Raw genomic sequence first — 21,116 nt, forward strand, 5'->3', positions numbered from 1 at the left:
AGTTCTACAGAGTCCTGTAGGCATCACCGTCTTTACCAAGTTCCACAAGTGATCCCATGCACAATGGGGTGGCATCCCTGTGACAAGAGTTCCTGATGTCGCCCTAGGACTCCTGCTCTGAAACATAAACCAGAAGGGTTATGAGAGGCCCCAGGGGGCGCTGCTGTGCTCGCAACGTGGAGCTCTGGGGAATGCCCAGGACCCTGATGTCCTAGGCTTGTGCTAGTCCAAACAGGTCATGCATGCGAGAGGGTGTGTGGGAGGTCGGGGGGGTGAAGGGGGGTGGGGTGGAGGAGAGTCATTGTTGAAAATGGAAGAGGCCTCAAGCAATTCCTAGGGTCTGAAATCTAGCTGGAAGGTGAATGGGAAGCAGGGCAGAGAGGAATTGGGGGAGGGAAAGGAAGAGTTCCGGGCACAGACCCCGCCCCTAGCCCACGTGACAGGGGAAGCACTCAGAAGCCCGAGGAGACTCACCACAACTGGAAAAGGACAGCAGATCACCCGCTTCAGGAGAGCAGTGCCTGTGAGCGTTTCTGGAGTGAAAGCTTTTCTCACAGCGGGAGGGACCATGGAGTCCCCTTCAGCCCCTGCTCACAGAGGGTGCGTCCCCTGGCAGGGGCTCCTGCTGACCGGTAAGGAGGGGACAATCCCTGGGGGTGGACGCTGGGGTCTCCTGGGGAGCACAGCGCTCTGAGAGGGCCAGAGGGTTTCTGTTTGGACCTGAGGGGAGAGGACAGGGGAGCAGAGTAGGATGTGGAGGGGGCTCAGCAGCAGGTCAATCCCATGATCTGGAGGTGGTGAGGGGCAGGAACACCTCGATTATGGTAAATTTTACAAGTTATTCATCACTGAAATTATTTCTGAAAACTGATGAATATAACAATTTGTGTCAGGGTGACACCAGAAAAACCTAACTAGGGGCACTAAGCGTTGTCTTTACCACCAACCTCAGAACTGGGCACATACACCCCAGCGGGTGCAGGACCCTGGGAACATTTATTCATTCACCCGCAGGTATTTGCAGCCTGTTGCAGGCACGGGGGTGCAACAAGATCAGGCAAGCCCCTTCCCCCATGGAGCTCATGTTCCATGGGGAGGAGACAGACAAGGAAACATCTACATGTGATGTCAGATACCTACAGGTGCCATGAGGAAACAGCAGGGACAGGTCAGAAAGTGAAAACAGCGTCTTTGAAGGGTCAGTGGAGGTTACTCCCAGGGATGCCCCTGAGTGTCAGCAGAGGTCTGAGGACAGTGAGGAGAGCTGGGCAGATGGGCAAACAGCTGGGAACGTTCTCAAAACAAAAAATAACAGGTTCAGAGGTGCTGAAGTCAAGGTGGCCATGCTGCTGACCTTGACCACAGGAGACACACACACATACTCAGACCAAGGCTGAGAGATGAAGAGACCTGCTCAGGACCCAGGGCCTCACCTCTCCATCCCAATACAGAGCTCCAAATATTGATCAACTTCTCTCTTCCCTCCTAGCCTCACTCCTAACCTTCTGGAGCCTGCCCACCACTGCCCAGCTCACTATTGAATCAGTGCCGCCCAATGCTGCCGAAGGGAAGGATGTGCTTCTCCGTGTCAACAACCTGCCTGGGAATCTTGGAGTCTATGTCTGGTACAAAGGGGAAATAGTGGAAAACAGTAAAATTGTATCATATAAAATAGACAGTAAAAATATTACCGTCGGGCCTGCATACACTGGTAGAGAGACAATATACCCCAATGGATCCCTCCTGTTCCAGAACGTCACTCTGAATGACACAGGAAAGTATAGCCTACTAACCACAGACAAAGATTTTGATAACAAACAAGTAACTGGACAGCTCCGTGTATACCGTAAGTGATTGCTCTTTAACCTCTGGGTGCCGGGTGGGTGAATTCTACTTCACACACAGGACTGACAGCCCTGGACTCTCCTCCATCCCCCTCTGCATCACGTTTTGGGCATTTAGTGCAGGACACACACAGTGGAGACAAACTTCCTAAGGTTGGAGTTCCCTTCCCAGATTCCAGCCCTGCAGACATTCTCCACAGAGAGAAGGTCCATTCTGATTGTAGTGACTCAGCAGAGGGAGACCAGTCTTAGTCCAGGCCCCTGGGCCCCTCCCATGACCATGACCCTGAGAAAAACCCTGCAGGGCATGGATTGATGGGCCCCCTGGGTTCCTCACAGAGCTCAGGAAAAGGGGCAGCCCCTCCCCAGACATCAGTCCCAGGGCTCCTGACTCCAGGGTCCCCGAGGAGCCTGTGTCAGGTTGGGTTTGGTCTGTGGCAGGGTGACTGGGAGCAACAGTTTCCCAGGTGCCCAAGTCACAAGGCTCCTGAGCTGGTCACCAGCCAAGGCTCAGCCTCAAGAGCCACATCTGGGCAGGGATGGAGCCTGCTTCTTCACCTGAGACTATGTGTGGAGAGGACATGTGGACAAGGCCCCCAGGTCATTAGCCAACTGCCCTGGGGGACATAGCAGAATCCAGAGGAAGGTCAGCATCCCAGAGAGGAAGAGAAGATGCTGGTGGCAGCTCCTTGTCTACCAGGGATCTGGCCAGGGAGTCCTCTCATGGACAAATAACAGATGCTGTTAACTTGGGAAGCTCCTCTTTTCCAAGCTTTAAATCAGCAAATTGCAAAAGATTTAAGGTTCATTCAAAGACAACATGGCAAACCTAAGACCATTTACCATTTATCCTGTTTTATTCAGGGGAAACTGAGTTACAGGGGGATACAGCACTCCGAGTCATGCAGACCATGACTGGCCAATCAGAATCATGCCAAGGTCTTTCTGCAGTAACAGCCCATCCTCACTTCCACTCCAAGGGCCTTATTATGCATTTGTAGACCCTGAAAACAGTTATTGCTTCAGATCCTTTCTTCTTAAGTGTCCCCAACACAGAGGGAGAGATTCTGGTCTGGGGAGTGATAACAAATGGAGAATTGAGCTGCTTTTATTCTATAATCAAATTACCTGCAGTAACATTCAGAGTCAGTGCTGGGAACACCTAGGCCCTTCCCTCAGGTGGCCGATCCACACCTCCCTGCACTGGACTGGAAACCACTTGTTTCCTGATGTGTTAATATCACTTCCACTAGGTATAAAGGAAAGGACTTTGCCTTCTCACTCCCCACTCTACACCTGCAACCAGCTCAGGGACCAACAGGTAACACAAACCCAGTTGCTTGTGATGAAGGAGGAAAGAATTGTGGTCAAGAATGAATGATAATCTCTACAGAAACTGGAACCTGGATGCAGAGTTCCAGACCCATGTTCCTCCCTCTGACCACCTGTCCCTGAAGACCTCCCTTCCCAACTGCCCCCAGGAGCCAAGCCTCAGGGTGACTGTGGGGCTGTTCCACTGTGGGAGGTTGTTCCAGCCTGCACTGGTCCTGCCCTGGGACAGCGGTGGGATCTTGGTCCCTGGGGTCTTTGAAATCACCTGTAACCGCACTGCTCACTACCAAACACATTTCTGGGACTCTCTGCTCATTCCATGTCCCTCATCTGCTTCCTCTTTCACTCCAGCCACACTAACTTACTCTGCTCTGCTTCCCCCACTATGCAGTCTCCCCAGATTGTCCTGCTAACACCTGTGTCCAGGCCCACCCTCCCGGGCAATAGGAGAGGACACAGAAATCAGTGGGAGCAGCAGCCCAGGCTCCATCCTGAGCCAGTTTCCCAGGTCACCAGGACAAAGAGCTTCTGCTGGGTCCCCATCCAGGGCTTCTTCCCCGCATGAAGCCAACAAGAGGGAAGTCCACATGACAGAGACATGTAATCCACGGACCTACGCTCTACATGACTCAACCAGGGCGTCAAAGGCAGAAGGACAGGTCTCAGTCCCCAAAAGCTCATGGGCTCACTTCACCCCTAACTCATGCATGACTCACATCCTCCTCCTGGTGTGAGGCTCCCATTCCTCCCAGTGGCTCCCGAGACCTTCCCAAGGTGGGCCTGGTGACCCTGCACCATCTGACTGGTTCACTGCCTGTTTCACACATGTGTGTCCTCATGATGACACCATGACCACAGGGTGGGATCCTCTCAGACAGTGAGATCCACCAGCCGCTCTCCTTTCTCTTAGACGCCGCCCATTTGAATGAATTTGACTCAACTCCAGTTGTTTCCTGAGTTAGAAAGACAAGGAAGAGCACATGCCACATGCCGTGTGGGGGCTCCTCCCCCTCTGCCTGACTGTCCATAGAAACAGGGGGGGACCTTCTCCCTAACTTTACTAACATGGCACATGTCCTTTCTACCAATCTGGTGTCATCCCTCCCTTTATACAGCAGAGACAGCTGGACTCACTCCCACCCGCCCCCCAGTCACTTCTGTTCTCTTAACAGGACTCACCTTCTCTCTATCCCAGGGAGTCACTGATTTCAAACCCACGGTAGATCTTCCTTTGATCACAGTGTGACCTGGTGGGACAGCAGAATTTGGTCTGTGACCTTTGTGCTCTCTAGACAGAGATTCCTCCAAAAACTGGCACTAGAACTTTGGGGCATGAGTGATTTTCACATATTCTTTCACAATTTAACTCAAAATCTATCTCATAACTGCCAAACACAAATGGGCCATGAGGGCCATATTTTCAGCAAGTTCATGCCTCCCACCTCCACAAGCCCTCTTCTGTACGTGCTATTGTCTGAGTGTTGAGGAAGGATCCCTGCCCTCTGCAGTGGCAGAAAGGACATTACAGACCAAGGGCAGAGAGCATGGCTCTGCTGCCATCGCCAGCTTCCCCCTGTCCCTCACTCTCTTCTAAATCATTCCTGGACTCTGCTCTGCCCTTTCTGGGGTCACTGTCTCATGTCAGTCACCAGTGAACTCCTGGGCAGACGGCCACACCTCGTGGCCCTGCAGCCTGGGCACTGAACTGACCACCAGACTTGCTTCTGGTCTCCCGTGTACTGTTTCTGCTCAGACACCCAGTTCAGAGACACCCTGACCAGTCCTCTTGGGGTTTAAGGGCTATGGGGTGGCCCATCATTACTCATCTCTAGGTGAACCCTGGAATGTGAGGCTTCAGTGGAAACACATCTCGGCCCGGCAACGTAGGTCTGTGTAGCTGGAGGGGACTCAGCACCTGCACATTCCAGGTGAGACCCAAGGTCAGCCTGGCAATCAGCTGGTCGGTGAGGAGCCAGGACAGGTGCGGGGTCGTCTCTGACGACCAGTCCTGTGTCTCTCTGTGATCAAACCCGATAGTTGTCTGACACCTGAGAAAGCCTGTGCTTTTTCTCCCAGACATAGAGCAGGCGGCCTTACATTCTCTGAGCGCTCAGATCCTCATGCATTTGTTTGTCTTATGATACACAGACCTGCCTTATTCTCTCAAGGACTCAAGTTAGTTTAGAGGCACCAACTCTGACTGAAGATGCCTTTGGAGAAGTTAAAGGTACAAAACATGGCAATGTTCTGTCTGTTTTCTGCACAGCGGAGTTACCCAAACCCAGCATCACAAGCAACAACTCCAACCTTGAGGAGCACAAGGACCCTGTCGTGTTAATGTGTGGACCTCAGATTCAGGACACCACCTACCTGTGGTTGATCAACAATCAGAGTCTCCCAGCCAGTGCCAGGCTGCAGCTGTCCATGGACAACAGGACTCTCACTTTATTCCCTGTCACAAGGAATGACACAGGACCCTATGAGTGTGAAACCCGGAACCCCGTGAGTGCCGCCCGCAGTGACCCATTCACCCTGAATGTTCTCTGTGAGTAACCTCTGCCCCTGCTTGGGCCACACCGCCTACCCAAATCCACACTGCCAGAGGCCAGGCTACATCCGACCCTCTCAGGTCCACATACACACACCCGCACTCTGAACACCCAGGGTGGCCATACCTTCCTGTACCAGGCACATCTGATTAGGTCTTGGGACTGGGACATCAGGTGAATGTCTCAGACTCAGGCTCAGTGAACACAGGGGCTATGGTTGGGGGTTTTTAAAACAAAGCTGTGACCCAGCTCAGAGGGAGAGTGTGGTCCTTACACAGACCAGGACCTTCCCCTTCCCTCTGATTACATCATGTGTGGCTGTGTTCTCTCTGCTCCAGATGGCCCGGACGCCCCCACCATTTCCCCCTCCGACTCCGATTACCTACGTGGGAAAAACCTCAACCTCTCCTGCCATGCAGCCTCTAACCCGCCTGCACAGTATTCTTGGCTTATCAATGGGAGTTCCCAGAACACCACACAAGAGCTCTTTATTATCCCCAACATCACTTTGAATAATAGTGGATCTTATACCTGCCTCGTCCATAACTCTGCCACTAGGCTCAATAGGACCACAGTCAAGATAATTACAGTCTATGGTAAGTGCCTCCTGGACCATGAACACCAACTCTGGGGTGCAGGTCTGTCTGGTTTTCACAAAAGAACCTGAAGGGAGCTGTCTCCCATCCTGTGGCCATGGACACAAGCAAATCACAAAGTCTTCCCCTGAGCCCTCCCACTACATCTCTGTAGGCTCCCCTCCCTTGCTCTTCTTGTTTCTCATGGCAGAGCTGGGGTCCAACCTTGGAAAGTGAGGAGGGGGCTCTCTCAGCCCCAGAAAGAGTCAAGTGGTGGAGGGAGGAGGCTTCCCAGAGGGGAAAACAAAGGTCCTCAAGGATAAGTTGCTGCTTCTGTCACTAACACTTTCCTTCTGTCACCTCTTGTCTGTTACCTGCTCCATGTGCTACAGGAACATACAAGGCTTTGAGCAAGCTCACCTCTTTTCCCCAAACTAAAGAAGGAAACCACCTCTGAGGAGGGGTGAGAGGGACAGACCCCTGCTCCCTGTGCTGCTCCAGGCTCACCTGGTGACTGGCTGCTCTGTGCCCTCTGTGGTGGGACAGGGGTCCGTGGTGAAGGTGAATGGGTGGCCTGGGCTCAGTACGGCCAAATCGTGTCACCAACTGACACCAGAGCTTCCCTCAGACCAGGCTGCATGGAAATGGGGAGAGAGTGAGCACAGGGGAGCCCTCTGAGCTGTGTCCTGGCTCTCAAGTCACCAGCTGTACAACACTGTGTGACACGAGCACATGTGACATTGCTGAGGAGAGCAGTGAGCAGTGGTGCATACCTGACAAGTAGGTAGATTCATCCACGAAGAACCTTCCTGGGACAGAAGGAGCAGAGCCACAGTTTATAGTTTATGGAGGAAGCTAAGAGTACCCGCCTTTTGTTCAAACTGTGACTACTTCTCTCTAGGGATTTCATTCTCTGTGATATTCAATCCACAGGCCAGGAAGTGAACGTCCTATTCAGACTGAGAAATCCTTTAGATTGAAACTTCTCCAGGTCCTAGGATCATGAAGACTGGCTGGGCTATATTCTCTAATAAGTTACTTAACAAAAGAGAAATGCCTTCCCATCTCTGTGTGTAGCCACCATACCAGAGAGGGGGTGTGAGTATTTAGAAAGTCACAGAAAGGTCTGGGAAAGAGTCACACAAAAGTCAACGGGTAGCCCTAGCCGGTGGTGCTCAGTGGTTAAAGTATCAGCCAGCACACCGAGGCATCTTAGGTTTCATTCCCAGTCACAGGCACGTTTCAAGTTGATCCTGGCCCAGTCAGGGCATGTGCAGGAGGCAACCGATCGATGCGTCTGTCTCAGATTGATGTTTCTCTCTTTCTCTTGCCTCCCTTCCACTCTCTAAAAATCAATGGAAAAATATATCCTCAGTTGAGGATTAAAAAAATAAAATAAAATGAGGGAAGAAAAAAAGGTAAAAAATTCCACCTGATCATGAAGATATTGGACACTCGGTCTGAGAAGAGGTTCCTGGTGCTGATACTACAGATGTCCAGGGAGACAGGTCAGGGGTTGCCTGAGGTGATCTGAAGGGAAGAGGGGAGGCATAGCCCTCTCCTTACAGACTGTCACCTGAACAAAGGTCCTCACCCTGCAGAGGTCAGAGGTCAGAGTCCTCCTATGGTGACCTTAGCAGAGCTCACTGTGGCCTGTGAGTGGCTGACATCTCTGAGGAAGGAGCCCACTCTCAGTCGGTCACCTCCTCTGTTCTCCACAGAGCCAGTGGGGAAGCCCGCCCTCCAAGCCAGCAATGTCACAGTCACAGAGCATAAGGACGCCGTGGTCCTGACCTGCCTCACAAATGACATGGGGATCTCTATCCGGTGGCTCTTCAAGAACCAAACTCTCCTGCTCACGGACAGGATGAAGCTGTCCCAGGGCAACAGCACCCTCACCATCAACCCCGTCAGGAGGGAGGACGCTGGGGGTTATCAGTGTGAGGTCTTCAACCCCGTCAGTTCCGGCACAAGTGACCCCTTCACGCTGGATGTGCAATGTGAGTGACCTCTTTCTCCATCCTACATCTTCCTGGGAGGATTGCCCTACTAATGGTGTGATAAAGGGACAGAAGTCGCAGGAAGCAGATTGTCAATCAGGAGACATTATAGTAAACAGAATGGCAAAGTGATTAAGAGCTCAGTTTCTGACCCTGGGTCTGGCATTCACTGTGACCTTGCACAGGGCTGTGTGGTCAGTTTTTTTTATGGTCATTTTTATGTGATAAACTAAATATAAAATTTACCATTTTAACTTTTAAGTGTACACCTCAGTGCATTAAGTACGTTCATTCACATTGTTGTGCAATCATTACGACTATCCAATAGGAACTTTTTCATCTTACCATACTAAAACTCTGTACCCATTAAACAATAGCTCCCCACCTCCAAACCCCAACCCCTGGAAACTACCATTCTACTTCTCTCTCTATGAATATGACTTTCTAGGTACTTCATATAAGTGGGATCATATGATATTTGTCCTTTTGTGTCTGGCTATTTTTATTTAGCATAATGTCTTCAAGTTTTATCCATGTATCACAATTTCATTGCTTTTTAAGGCTGAAGAATATTCCATTGCATGTATCCATCACATTTATCATTCATCCATCCATGAGCTTCTAGGTTGTTTCTACCTTTTGTCTGTTGTGAATAATCCTGCTAAGGACAAGGATGTTCAAATCCCTGCTTTCAATTCTTTTGAGTATATACCGAGAAGTAGAATTACTGGATCAAATAGTAATTATTTGTTCAAATTTTGTTATTGTTGTTAATCCTCACCCTAGGATATTTTTCCATTGATTTTTTTTAGAGAGAGTGAAAGTGAGGGGGAGAAACATCAATTCGAGAGAGAACATCAATTGGTTGCCTTCCGGATGCATCCCAACCAGGACCAGAGATGGAGCCTGCAACCGAGGTACATGCCCTTAACTGGAACTGAGCCGGGACCTTTCAGTCCGCAAGTCAGTGCTCTATCCACTGAGCAAACCGGCTGTTCAGTTTTTTGATGAACTGCCATACCATTTTATGTGGCTGAACCATTTTATATTCCTGCCAGCAATGCACAGAAGTTCCTATTTTTCCCCATCCTTGTGGACACATTGTTTTCTAGGTGGTTACTATTTTGTTTTGTTTTATTTTGCTTTGTTTCTATAGTAGCTATCTCAGTGGATATGAGGTGATATCTCATTGTACTTTAGATTTCTATTTCCTTAATGATTAGAGATGCTGAGCATTTCATATGCTCATTGTCCATTTGTTTATCTTCTTTGAAGAAATGTCTATTCAGTTCCTCTGGCCATTTTATAATTGGATGTTTTTGTTGTTGAGTTTTAATAGTTATTTATATATTCTGGATATTAATCCCTTATCAGATATATTATTTTCAAATATTTCCTCCCATTCCATGTAACTTTTCACTCTGTTGACAGTGTCCTTTGATACACTTTTTAAAAATGTATTTTATTGATTTTTTGACAGAGAGGAAGGGAGAGGGATAGATAGAAACATCGATGAGAAAGAAACATTGATCAGCTGCCTCTTGCACACCCCCTACTGGGGATGTGCCCGCAACCAAGGTACATGCCCTTGACCAGAATCGAACCTGGGACCCTTCAGTCTGCAAGCTGATGCTCTATCCACTGAGCCAAACTGGTTAGGGCTATACACAAACTTTTTAAATTTTGATAAAGTCCAATTTATCTGTTTTTCCTTTGTTGTTGTGCTTTTGGTTTCCTATCCAAGAAATCATTGCTAAACCTAATGTTAAAGATTTTACCCTATGTTTTCTTATAATAATTTTTTAAAATAAGTTTTTATTAATTTCAGAGAGGAAGGGAGAGTGAGAGATAGAAATATCAATGATGAGTGAGAATCATTGATCCATGCCTCCGGCAGGCCCCTTACCAGGGATGGAGCCCACAACCTGGGCATGTTCCCTGACCATGAATCAAACCATGACCTTCTGGTTCATGGGTCAACCACCACTGAATCACACTGGCCAGGCATCCTATATAATAAAGATGTAATATGCAAATGGTCGTTATGCCCCACACATAACGACCAGATCACAGATCAGCAGGAGGATGGGGCAGCAAGCTACAAGCTGGCGGGGTGGGGGGGTGGTGTTAGAGAGCTACAGGAGGGGGCAGGGCAGCAAGCTACATAGGGGAGGCGGGGGGGGGAGGGTGGGGCAGCTTCAGGAGGGCGGGGCAGTGGGCGGAGAGCTACTGGAGGGCAGCAGCGAGCTACTGGCAAGCTACTGGCACACAGATTCGTGTGCAGGGCTACTAGTCTTCTAATGATGTTTTATATTTAGATCTTTGATCCAACCATGACTTCCTGGTTCATAGGTCAAAGCTCAAACATTGAGCCACACCCGCTGGCTATATATCAATCTTTATGCTAGTACCACACTGTTTTTTATTACTGTGGCTTTGAAGTAAAGTTTGAAATCAGGAATGTGAATCCTCCAACTTTGTTCCTCTTTTTCCAGATTGTTTTGGCCTTTTGAGGTCTCTTGAAATTCCATATGAATTTTAGGGTGGATTTTTCTATTTTTGCCCCCAAAAATGTAATTGTGTTATTATAGGGATTTCATTGAATCTGTATATCACTTTGAGCAGTATTGTCATCTTCACAACATTAAGTTTTCCAATCCATGAACAAAGAATGCCTTCCCATTTATTTATGTCTTTAAATTTTTTTCAGCAATAATTTTTGTAGTTGTTCAGTGTATGTCTTTCACCTCCTTGGTTAACTCAATTCCTATGTATTTTATTCTTTTTTTTTAAGATTTTCTTATATCTTTATTGTTGATAGTATTTCAGATGCCCCTCCTTTTCCTCCCCATTCCCCCCCTCCACCCAGATCCCGCTCTGCCCCAGGCTTTCACCACCCTATTGTCTGTGTCCTGTGTCCCTCCCCACTTCCCTCGGAGATTCACCAGTCTGTTCTGTTTCCAGCCTCTGGTTCTATTTTATTTATCAGTTTATTTTGTTCATTAGATTCCTTATTCATTTATTTTTATTTTTAGATTCAATTGGTTTTTTTTTTGTCTGTTTGTTTGTTTTAATATATTTTTTAATTTATTTCAGAGAGGAAGGGAGAGGGAGAGAGAGACAGAAACATCAATTATGGGAGAGAATCATTGATTGGTGACCTCCTGCATGCCTCCTACTGGGGATTGAGCCCCCAACCTGGGCATGTGCCCTTGAATGGAATTGAACCAGGACCCCTTCAATCCACAGGCCAGCATTCTATCCACTGAGCCCAACCAGCTAGGGCTCAATTGTTCATAGATATGTATTTATTGCCATTTTATTGTTCATGCTTTTCTTCTTCTTCTTCTTCTTCTTCTTCTTCTTCTTCTTCTTCTTCTTCTTCTTCTCCTTCTCCTTCTCCTTCTTCTTTTATTACAGCTTTGCTGAGTAATCTTGGTTGTAAGTCCTTGCTTTTCATCACATTGAATATTTCTTGCCACTCCTTTCTGGCCTACAAAGTTTCTGTTGAGAAATCAGCTGACAGTCATATGGGCAGGCCCTTGTAGGTAACTAACTTCTTTTCTCTTGCTGCTTTTAAGATTCTTTCTTTGTCTTTTGCCCTTGGCATTTTAAGTATTATATGTCTTGATGTGACCCTCTTTGGGTTCCTCTTTTTTGGGACTCTCTGTGCTTTCTTGACTTATAAGTCTATTTCTTTCACCAGGTAGGGGAAGTTTTCTGTCATTATTTCTTCAAATAGGTTTTCAATATCTTGCTCTCTCTCTTTTCCTTCTGACACCCCCATAATGCAAATGTTGGTACACTTGAAGTTGTCCCAGAGACTCCTTACACTACCCTCATATTTTTGTATTTTTTTCTCTTTGCTCTTCTGATTGGGTGTTTTTTGCTCCCTCATATTCCAAATTGTTGATTTGATTCTTCAAATCCTCTACTTTACTCTTGATTCCCTGTAAATCATTCTTCACTTCAGTTGGTGTATCCTTCATTTCTGACTGGTCCTCTTTCATGTCTTTGGTGTTCTCACTAATTTCTTTGAAATTCTCACTAAGTTCCTTGACATCTCACTAATATCCTTAAAACTCTCATTAAGTTCCTTGAGCATACTTATAACCATTGTTTTGAACTCTTCATCTAGTAGTTTGCTTGCTTCCATTTCATTTAGTTCTTTCTCAGGAGACTTCTGTTCTTTCATTCATGACAAGTTTCTTTGTCTTCTCATTTTGGCTGCTTCCCTGTGTTTGTTTCTATGTATTAGGTAGAGCTGCTATGTCTCCTGAATTGGTAGAGTGGCCTTGTGTAGTAGGTGTCTATAGGGCCCAGTGGCTCAGCATCCCCAGTCACCTGAACTGGGTACTCTCAGTGTACCCCAGTGTGGTCTGTGTGCACTGTCCTGTTGTAGTTGAGCCTTGATTGCTGCTGGTGTCACTGGGAGGAATTGATCCCCAGGCTAATTGGTTGTGAGGACCAGCTGTGACTACAGTGGAAGAGCTGCTGTGCAGGAGACACCACTATGGAACAGGACTTGTTTCAGTGGGGCTTTGATGCTCACCAAGTCTGCCCATTGAGTCTGTCACTTGTGGATGTGGTAGAGTTGTAATCTTGCATGGTCTGAAACTGTCCACTGGGTGCACTGGCTCTGGGGCATCCCAGGAGGTGCAAAGTCAGCCACTGCCTATGCCCTGCCTGGGGCCACCTGGCATGAGCTACAGAGTGGTATGCAAATGGCTGCTACTTGTATTGGACTAGGAGGTGCCAGGAGAGACCAAGCTATGAACTTTGGCAAACTGCTGCTAGTGTCTGGCCTGGGGCCACTTATCAAGAGGTATGGAGCACACTGAGTCTAGTTGCTGCTTGTTTGAGAGATTTTAGGAAAGTCTGAAGCCTGAGCCAGAACAGGCCATTCATATAGAAGAAACACTGCAAATAGCTTGAGAGGGGCTACAAATTGGGTGGGGCAGGATCTGAGGGACTCACCAGGGTGGGGCAAACAGTGTGGGCCAGGTTGATGGAGACTCAGATATGGAGCGCCTGCCAGTCAACTGGGGGGGGGGGGGGGGGGGGCGGGGAGGTCGAAGCACTTTTTGGGAGAAAGCTGCCCCTGAGTTCTTTCCCTGACACCAGACAATATAATTCCTCCCCATATGTCCCTGGATCCTTTCAAGATGCTGCCCCAGGATTGGAGCTCAGAGGGAGTAAGTCTGGGTAAGCCCATGTGCTGGCCCATTAAGTGGAACTGCCTGCGATTCCAGTAGTCTCCATGTCACTCAGCTTGGTTTTTACCACCCAAAGTTACAGGGACATCTCTTTCTGGCACTGGAACCCTGGGCTGGGGGTCTTGTGTGGGGCTGGGACCCCTTGCTCCTCACAGAGGCCTCCTCAGCCAATATATGCCTCCCAATTAAAAACACACCACATGTGGGTATAAAACCAGCCTGTTCCTCACCTCTACGCCTCCTACCAATCTCAATGTTCTTTCTTCTTTAATCCTCTAGTTGTAGAACTTCCATTCAGCCAGACTTCAAGCAGTTCTGAATAACGGTCCTTCTGTATTTTAGTTGTAATTTTGATGTGTTTGTGGGAGGATGCAAGTACCAGCATTTACTTACACCACCATTTTGGTTCCTTCAGTATTTTATTCTTTTTGATACTATTGTAAATGGAATTTTCTTAATTTCCTTTGTGAATTGTTCATTGTTTGTATATAAAAACACAACTGATTTTTACATGTTGATTTAGTATCCTCAGCTTTGCTGAATTTATTAGTTCTAACAGTTTTTTTGTGGGATCTTTAGGGTTTTCTACATATAAGATCATATCATATGCAAATCTTACCTTTTCCTTTCCAATTTGGATGCCTTTTATTTATTTTTCTTGCCTGCTTACTGGCTAAGATTTCCAATACTGTTTTGAGTAGAAATGGCAAAACCAGGCATCTTTGTCTCTGCCTGATCTTAGAAAAGAAACTTTCAGTCTTTCACTATTGAGAATCATGTTAGCTGGGGTTTGTCATAAATGGCCTTTATTATGTTGAGGTAGTTTCCTTCTATTCCTAGTTTGAGCATTTTTATCATGAAAGGGTATTGAATTTTGTCAAATGCTTACACTGATTAAATCTCCTTACTATTTATAGATTCATTCATATTTTCTATTTCTTTATGATTCCATTTGGTAGGGTTGTGTTTCTAGGAATTTGTCCATTTCATCTAAGTTATCCAATTTGTTGGTTTACAACTATTCATAGTACTAATATAATTCTCATTTGTTCTGTAGAATTGAGAGTAATATCCCCACTTTCATTTCTGATTTTAGTAATTTGAATCTTCTCTCTTTTTCTTAAGACAATATAGCTTAAGGTTTATCAATTTTGTTAATCTTTTTTGAAGAACCAACTTTTGGTTTCATTGATTTTCTCTATTGTTTTTCCATTCTGCATTTTATTTATCTCCACTCTAATCTTTATTATTCCCTTCCTTCTGCTAGCTTTGAATATAGTATATTCTTTATATAGTTCCTTAAGTTGTAAAGTTAGGTTATTGATTTGAGATCTTTCTTCTTTTTAAAGTAAGCAATTACAATAACAAATTTCTTGCATAAGATTCTTAACTTTCTGGGCCCCATTTCCACTACTGAAAATTACAATAACAATACCTGCTTCATTATATTGCTTTAAATATGTAATGTAATAATCAATTAAACCCTTAGCAAATGCCACATGCAACAGAAAAGTTCTATAAGTGTTAGCTGCTCTTATTACTACCATTATCATTAGCCTCTATGAAGTCAGGTGGTCCTAGAGTTGACGCCCAGATCCACCTCTTACTAAACATGACTTTGGTGAATTTTTCACCACTCTAAGACTCAATTTTTTCATCAGTAAAATGGAAATAATGTCTATCTGACAGGCTGACAGGGTTATTATATGAATTAAATGAGATATAACTAAAGTATTGAGCACAGAGCCTGGCACATAGTAAGTACCCACAGCAGTAGCTAACATAAATAATAATCATCAATCTTGAGTTGACCAGTGAGGACAACAAAAATAAAAGAGAAGCTATAGATGAAAATTTATTTATATTTGGGAGTTAGGGAAACATCACTCACAAAAATCATTGGACATGATTACTGACTAAATAAAGAAAAATAATTAAAAGAAGTTGAGTACAAAGTTTCAAGCCTAATTTGTTCAGTTCCATCCCCTGAAATACAGCCAAGATGGAACTATATATACAAATACTTATTGGAAAAAATGCTTGTTAAAGAAAGGTAGATGGAAGTGGGAAAAGCCTAGGAGATTTCTCAGACCAGGATGCAGATCTAATTACTGTGAAGGAGAAAGAGAAGAAAATTTTAAGTTGCAGTGTGGTTCTAAGAGAGAATCTGCAAAGCTGGTGGGGTGTCTGAGCTAAAGTCACCCATAGAGGAAAACCGTTCCTCACAGAATGGACTTATTTCATATCCCTGCTGAGAACCTGTGGGAAGTCTCTGTGCATAGCAGGTGGTGCATTTACCACCTTCCATCAATTAAGTCCCCACCACAGGAGACCTGAGTGGCACATATTCATGGCTGCCATACCTGGAACAGAAAAACAGGCAATCATGAAATGGTGAAAACTTATAACTTACAAAAATGGAAATCCGCCTTTCTCACATTTCCAAAGCTCCAAATATATCTTTGTGTAGAAAGGCCAGGATGGAATTGTGGCAAGTCTGAGCACCAACCTAGAAATATATTGAAATTAAAAAAAATTATAAGGATATAGGCAGCTATTATAACATCACCTCCACTCATCTTTCTCTTTTCTATCCATGACAGATGATCCAACACTACCAAGTTCTGGCCTCTCAGATGGGGCTATTGCCGGCATCGTGATTGGTGTCCTGGCTGGCGTAGCTCTGATAGCAGCCCTGGTGTACTTCCTGCATATCAGAAAGACTGGAGGGTATGATGGCCTTCCCTCTTGCTCTGCTTCCTCCAAAGCTAAGGACCATGCTTGGGAGAGGGAAGGAGACTTCCCCTCTGTCTCTGGGCCTGGATCTGCTCCTCCTTCCTAAACCCCTGCTTCTCAGCACTGATTCCTGAGGCCTCTTCTTCCCTGGTCTTCAAGCTTCCTGCACCCCTCTCCCTTTGGGACATGGTTATTCCCATCTCCATCTGGTTTAGAGGGGGAAGATTATGCAACTAGGACCCCCAGTCAGGGAAGCCAAGGTCCAAGAAGGAAAACAAATGAAAATACAAAAAGAGAAGCAAGAGAAAATGAGTCCTGTGCTCAGTCAACCACAGGAAGAGAAGGAGAAGAGAGGGTGGGGACAGGAAGAGAACCTACCAAAAAGCAGAAACTGAAGGCACCTTAGGCAATAAATAAGGTGAAGATGAAAACAGTATCTGCCTTCAAAAGGGAAAGGTGTCAGAGTAGAAGTAAGCTCAGAGGCAGTTGATAAAGAATGGACCTGTGTGAACATCAGGGCAGCAGGAAAGGAGTGCACTCTGGAAGGGACGGTGGGTACACTGAAGAGGAGCCCTAGCAGGAAAGGCAATGCTGACTCTGATAAATGAGTTGACAGTGTCCTTCCTACTTCAAGGAGCAAAGAGCCTATGCTTGCGAATAGCAGTCACAGTCTCTGATATTTGTTTAGGGCAAGCGACCAGCGCGATCTCACAGAGCACAAACCCTCAGCCTCCAACCACAGTAAGTAAAGCCATCACCAGTGACAGCTGGTGTGTTCCACCACGCGCCCTGCCCTAGCAGGGAAACCTGGTCCCAAGGACTCAGTACCTTCTGAAATTTTAGAGGGGATGTCCATTTCCCAACCTTAGGTTGCCATAGGTCCTCATACCCTTCTAGTCACAAAAGATTCTCCTGAGACTCAGCCCTAGGAGACTCACTCAGCCAGACTTGGCAGGCCTGAGTAAGATGGCCATGTTTTCCAAAGTCATTCCTCACCTTACCCCTTCCCCTCCTCCTCTATTAGGGATGTGGGCACTCTCCTTTGGTGAGACTCTCCCTGTCTTGTGGTGCTCTGGGTGCTGTGGTTCTCAATGCCCCTCCTTGCCACTGGTGTCTGGTGCTTAGAAACACAACTGGGCAAAAATCAAGGCCTTGTGAACTGGAAAAAACATTCAGAAGTGGACTAAGGCCTCTGTGGCTCTACTGTTGCCTCCCTGCCCACTTCTCCCCCACCCCCTCTCCACTGGCACTAACACCCTGGGTCTGGACCACAGACTCTGAGGAAATCAAATTCTTTAAGTGATCATGGACCACCTCCCTACCCTACCCTCCCACTACCTGCCACCTCCTTCAGCTAGAAATCACAACAGTTTAACAACACCAAGGCTGTAAGGCTATAAGTCAGCTTTGCATTTTCATGGATTGCTAACTCTTCTTTCAACTCCCAGGTCAGGGCCACTCTGACAACTCACTTAACAAGGTAAGCACAGCCAGTCTCACTGGCTCATTTTCTCATTGAAATATCTGTGTAGAATGGGTTACTCTTGAAGACAAAAATGCAATTAAATGTGAGTCAGAGTTCCTCAATGCAGCAACAAACAAAAATATATTGGTTAACTACTCCCATTGGGTCTACCTCATGCAAGAACGTGGGTTTTGGAGTATCCCCATCCTGTGTTTGAATCCTCGAGTGACTCTTAGTAGCTCTGTGACCTTGAGCAAGTAACTTAAACTCTTTGATCCTCAGCTTTGTCATCTGTAATATGGGCATACTGCCTACTTCAGAAAGAAGTTGAAGGAAGGAAATGAGATAACACATGCAAAGCACAGTGCCTAATATAAGGAAGGACCACCCTCCTTATTCTCCCTCCTCTATCTTCAATCTGACCTGCTCTTCCTGTCAAAAGATAATGTCTAATCCAATGGGTCTGAGGTCTTAGTTCCTTTAGTTTATAATAATTTTACTGAGCTTCTCTCAAAGCAGCACTGTAATGAAGAAACAAAACATGTCATCTCCCTGAAAAATGAAACCTTCCAGTCACTTCCCTTCAAAGTATAAACATATCCTGACTTCCAATGCATTAGTTTTGCCTGTTTATGCTCTTACTTTGAAAAACACAGTATATCCTCATATTTATCTTCTTTCATTCAAAATCTCATAATGGTTTTATGAGATTCATCCATATTGTTGTATGCATTTGTAGCTGTTCATTTTCATTGCTGTATCATCCTCTTCCACTGTATGAATACCTTAATCTATCTCTTCTAATGACCATTCAAAGGATGTCAGTATGAGGGAAAAATGGGTAATAAAAGCCCTTCTGCAAAGGTAGAAGTTTTAAAGTGGTGAGAGCAGGTGGTGCCGAATCACACCAGGCAAGGTGAGGGCCTGGCCTATGACACTGACTTGATCACTTCTTGTGCCTTTCAGATGGATGAAATTACATATTCTTCCCTGAACTTCAATGCCCAGGAATCAAAGAAGCCAACTTATGCCTCTCCATCCCCAACAGCCACAGAAACGGTTTATTCCGAAGTAAAAAAGAAGTAATGCAACCAAGCTCTGCTCACTGCACTGCTGACTGATTCCCAGCCTCTCATCTCCATCACTAGGAGACCCCTTTGCCCTCAGGGGGCGGGAAGGGTGGAAAGGAGAAGAAGCCTCTTTTCCCCTCCTCCTTTCCTCACTCAGGAGACACCTCCAGGTTCCTGGTCACAGCCCCTCCCTTCAGTGTCAACAGATGAAAAGGTACATCCGGGAGTCTGTAGGAAGCCCAACCTTCCTTGTCATTGAAATTTGGCAAAGCAGACCTTGGGAAAGAGTTGCCAGAACCTCCAACCCCTCCCTGTTCCCTGACGGAGAATTGTTCTAAACTTACCTATTGAGCCCACCTAACTTGAATTTGCCATAACTTTGAGAGTTACATCCTTATCCGCTGAAATACATGTGTCAGAGAAGAAGAGAGAGAAAAACTAAAAGCTTCTCCTATCTCTCCAAAGCCCAATGTGAATGGACCACACAGGAAAATAAATATATAACAAAGTCTCAACATGGAAATTCTACACCTTTGTCCATTGTCAGGGTGTTTAAACACCTTCCTGCTTGGCGAGAATACCACCTAAGCCCTTTGGCAAGACTGTCTTCAGAGAAACCACTAGAAGCAACTAGAAAAACTATCAGTGATTCCCAAGGGAAAACGTAAAAAAAAAAAAAAAAAAAAAAGCGCATATGTTTTAATAACTTTATGGGCTTTTATTCAAGGAAATGCCTACAGAGGAAAGAGGTTACAGTTTTAGAGGGTACTCAGCTCCCAATAAGAAACAGTCTAGCCGTGGCTGGTGCTGCTCAGTGATTAGAGCATTGGCCCAAGGACCTAAAGGTCTCAGGTTTGATTCCTGGTCAAGGGCCTGTACCTGGGTTGCAGGTTGGATTCCTGGCCCCAGTTGCGTTCATGCAGGAGGCAACCAATCAATGTGTTCCTCTCGTGTAGATGTTTCTCTTCCTCCTTCTCTAATTCTCCCCCTCCCTTCCTCCCTTCCACTCTCTAAAAATTAACGGAAAAAAAAATATCCTCGGGTGAAGATTAACAAAACAAAAAAAAAAAAAGAAAGAAAGAAAGAAACAATCTGCTAGGAATTTCAGAAAGGAATCAGAGTTACCCTTCAGAGATTATTTAAATAATTATTAAAGAATGCACAATTTGGGGTACTGGGTTTGTTCCCGTCTCTGAAACACTTCACCATTTTCATCTTTGAAACTTCTATGTGAAAGGGGTTACTTTTACTTGGCTTTGCTTTGTGAACCAATCTGAGGACCTGAGGTGAAAGAAGCCGCCGAAGCCCCTCCCTTGACCAGGAGCTCCTCAAGCTTTTATGTCAGTGGCTCCAAGTGGAAAAGAAGACCAGTTCCTCTCATTCACGGCTGGAAGTGGATCTAAGTCAGTTTCCGGGCATCTCGGGCCAATCATCAGCCACCATTCGAGTCCATGTTTCTGCCTGTGCATGTTCTGTCCATCTTCCCCACTTACTGACTCGGGAAACCTGGGCCTCTGCTAAGGCGTATTTGGTCCTTGAGAAGTGGGAGCCCTGAAGGGAACACTGTCACTCACTGTGGCCATTGTTTACACCCCAGAAAGCTGCACTGGTGCTGGCGCTCCTTAGGACACAGGGGAGGATCATAACTGGGCCCCAGGCTCTGGGATTTTCCTCCCATGGGGTCTGAGTCCCATTGTGTCAGAATAAAAGAGAAGGGCAAGGGAAGGAGAGGCAAACTATTGCCCACCCAGCCTTCCACATGGATGACTGTCTTTGGGGCTATTGAGAGAAATAATTTATTCAATATTGATTACTGGATCTCATGCTGTGTCTAAGAGGCCCCTCAGAGAGGATTTGTTGGGAGTTCTCTGTACTCAGGTACCTCTGTACTCAGGGTTTTCTGACCCTGACACAGACTGTAAGTACTTCACCTCATCTGTGCTATTCTCTGTTATTTAATTTTGTCTGGCTAAGGCCACTTCTGAATTATTTGTAAAATTTGCTCTATATTTATAATAAAAATTATATATCAAACGTCAATATGCTGCCTCACAGTTGATACTACTTTAGGCAAAAGAAATAGAAATTACCTAACTGGTAGTCAAAGCCTATTTTTAAGTCTACAGGTATCCTACCTAGCGATCAGAGAAGTAGCCAATTTTATTTGCACGCCAGCTAATAAAGTGAGTCTATCAAGAAGCAACAGCCCACAGCTGCAAACTGCCTGGAAGAAACGGCCTGTTTTGCTCTGGGAAAGATGATTTCATGAGTAAAAAATTCCCAGCCTCTTTATTAGGGACAAATAACAATCCCCACACCAGTGGCTCCA

General features: G+C 46.0%; 1 protein-coding gene across 1 annotated transcript; it reads left to right on the forward strand.

Annotated features, from left to right (window-relative positions):
* The first annotated feature begins 457 nt into the window (after positions 1-457).
* CEACAM1 (CEA cell adhesion molecule 1) lies at positions 458-20,821 on the forward strand. Its single transcript, XM_079759952.1, has 9 exons — positions 458-632; positions 1,490-1,846; positions 5,443-5,721; positions 6,064-6,321; positions 8,022-8,300; positions 16,120-16,246; positions 16,941-16,993; positions 17,701-17,732; positions 18,684-20,821. Exons 1-9 carry the CDS (start codon positions 569-571, stop codon positions 18,801-18,803), a joined length of 1,569 nt encoding a protein of 522 aa, XP_079616078.1. The 5' UTR covers positions 458-568; the 3' UTR covers positions 18,804-20,821.
* Positions 20,822-21,116: the final 295 nt, after the last annotated feature.

This window comes from Cnephaeus nilssonii (assembly GCF_951640355.1).
Source record: "Cnephaeus nilssonii genome assembly, chromosome: 20".
NCBI lineage: Eukaryota > Metazoa > Chordata > Mammalia > Chiroptera > Vespertilionidae > Cnephaeus > Cnephaeus nilssonii.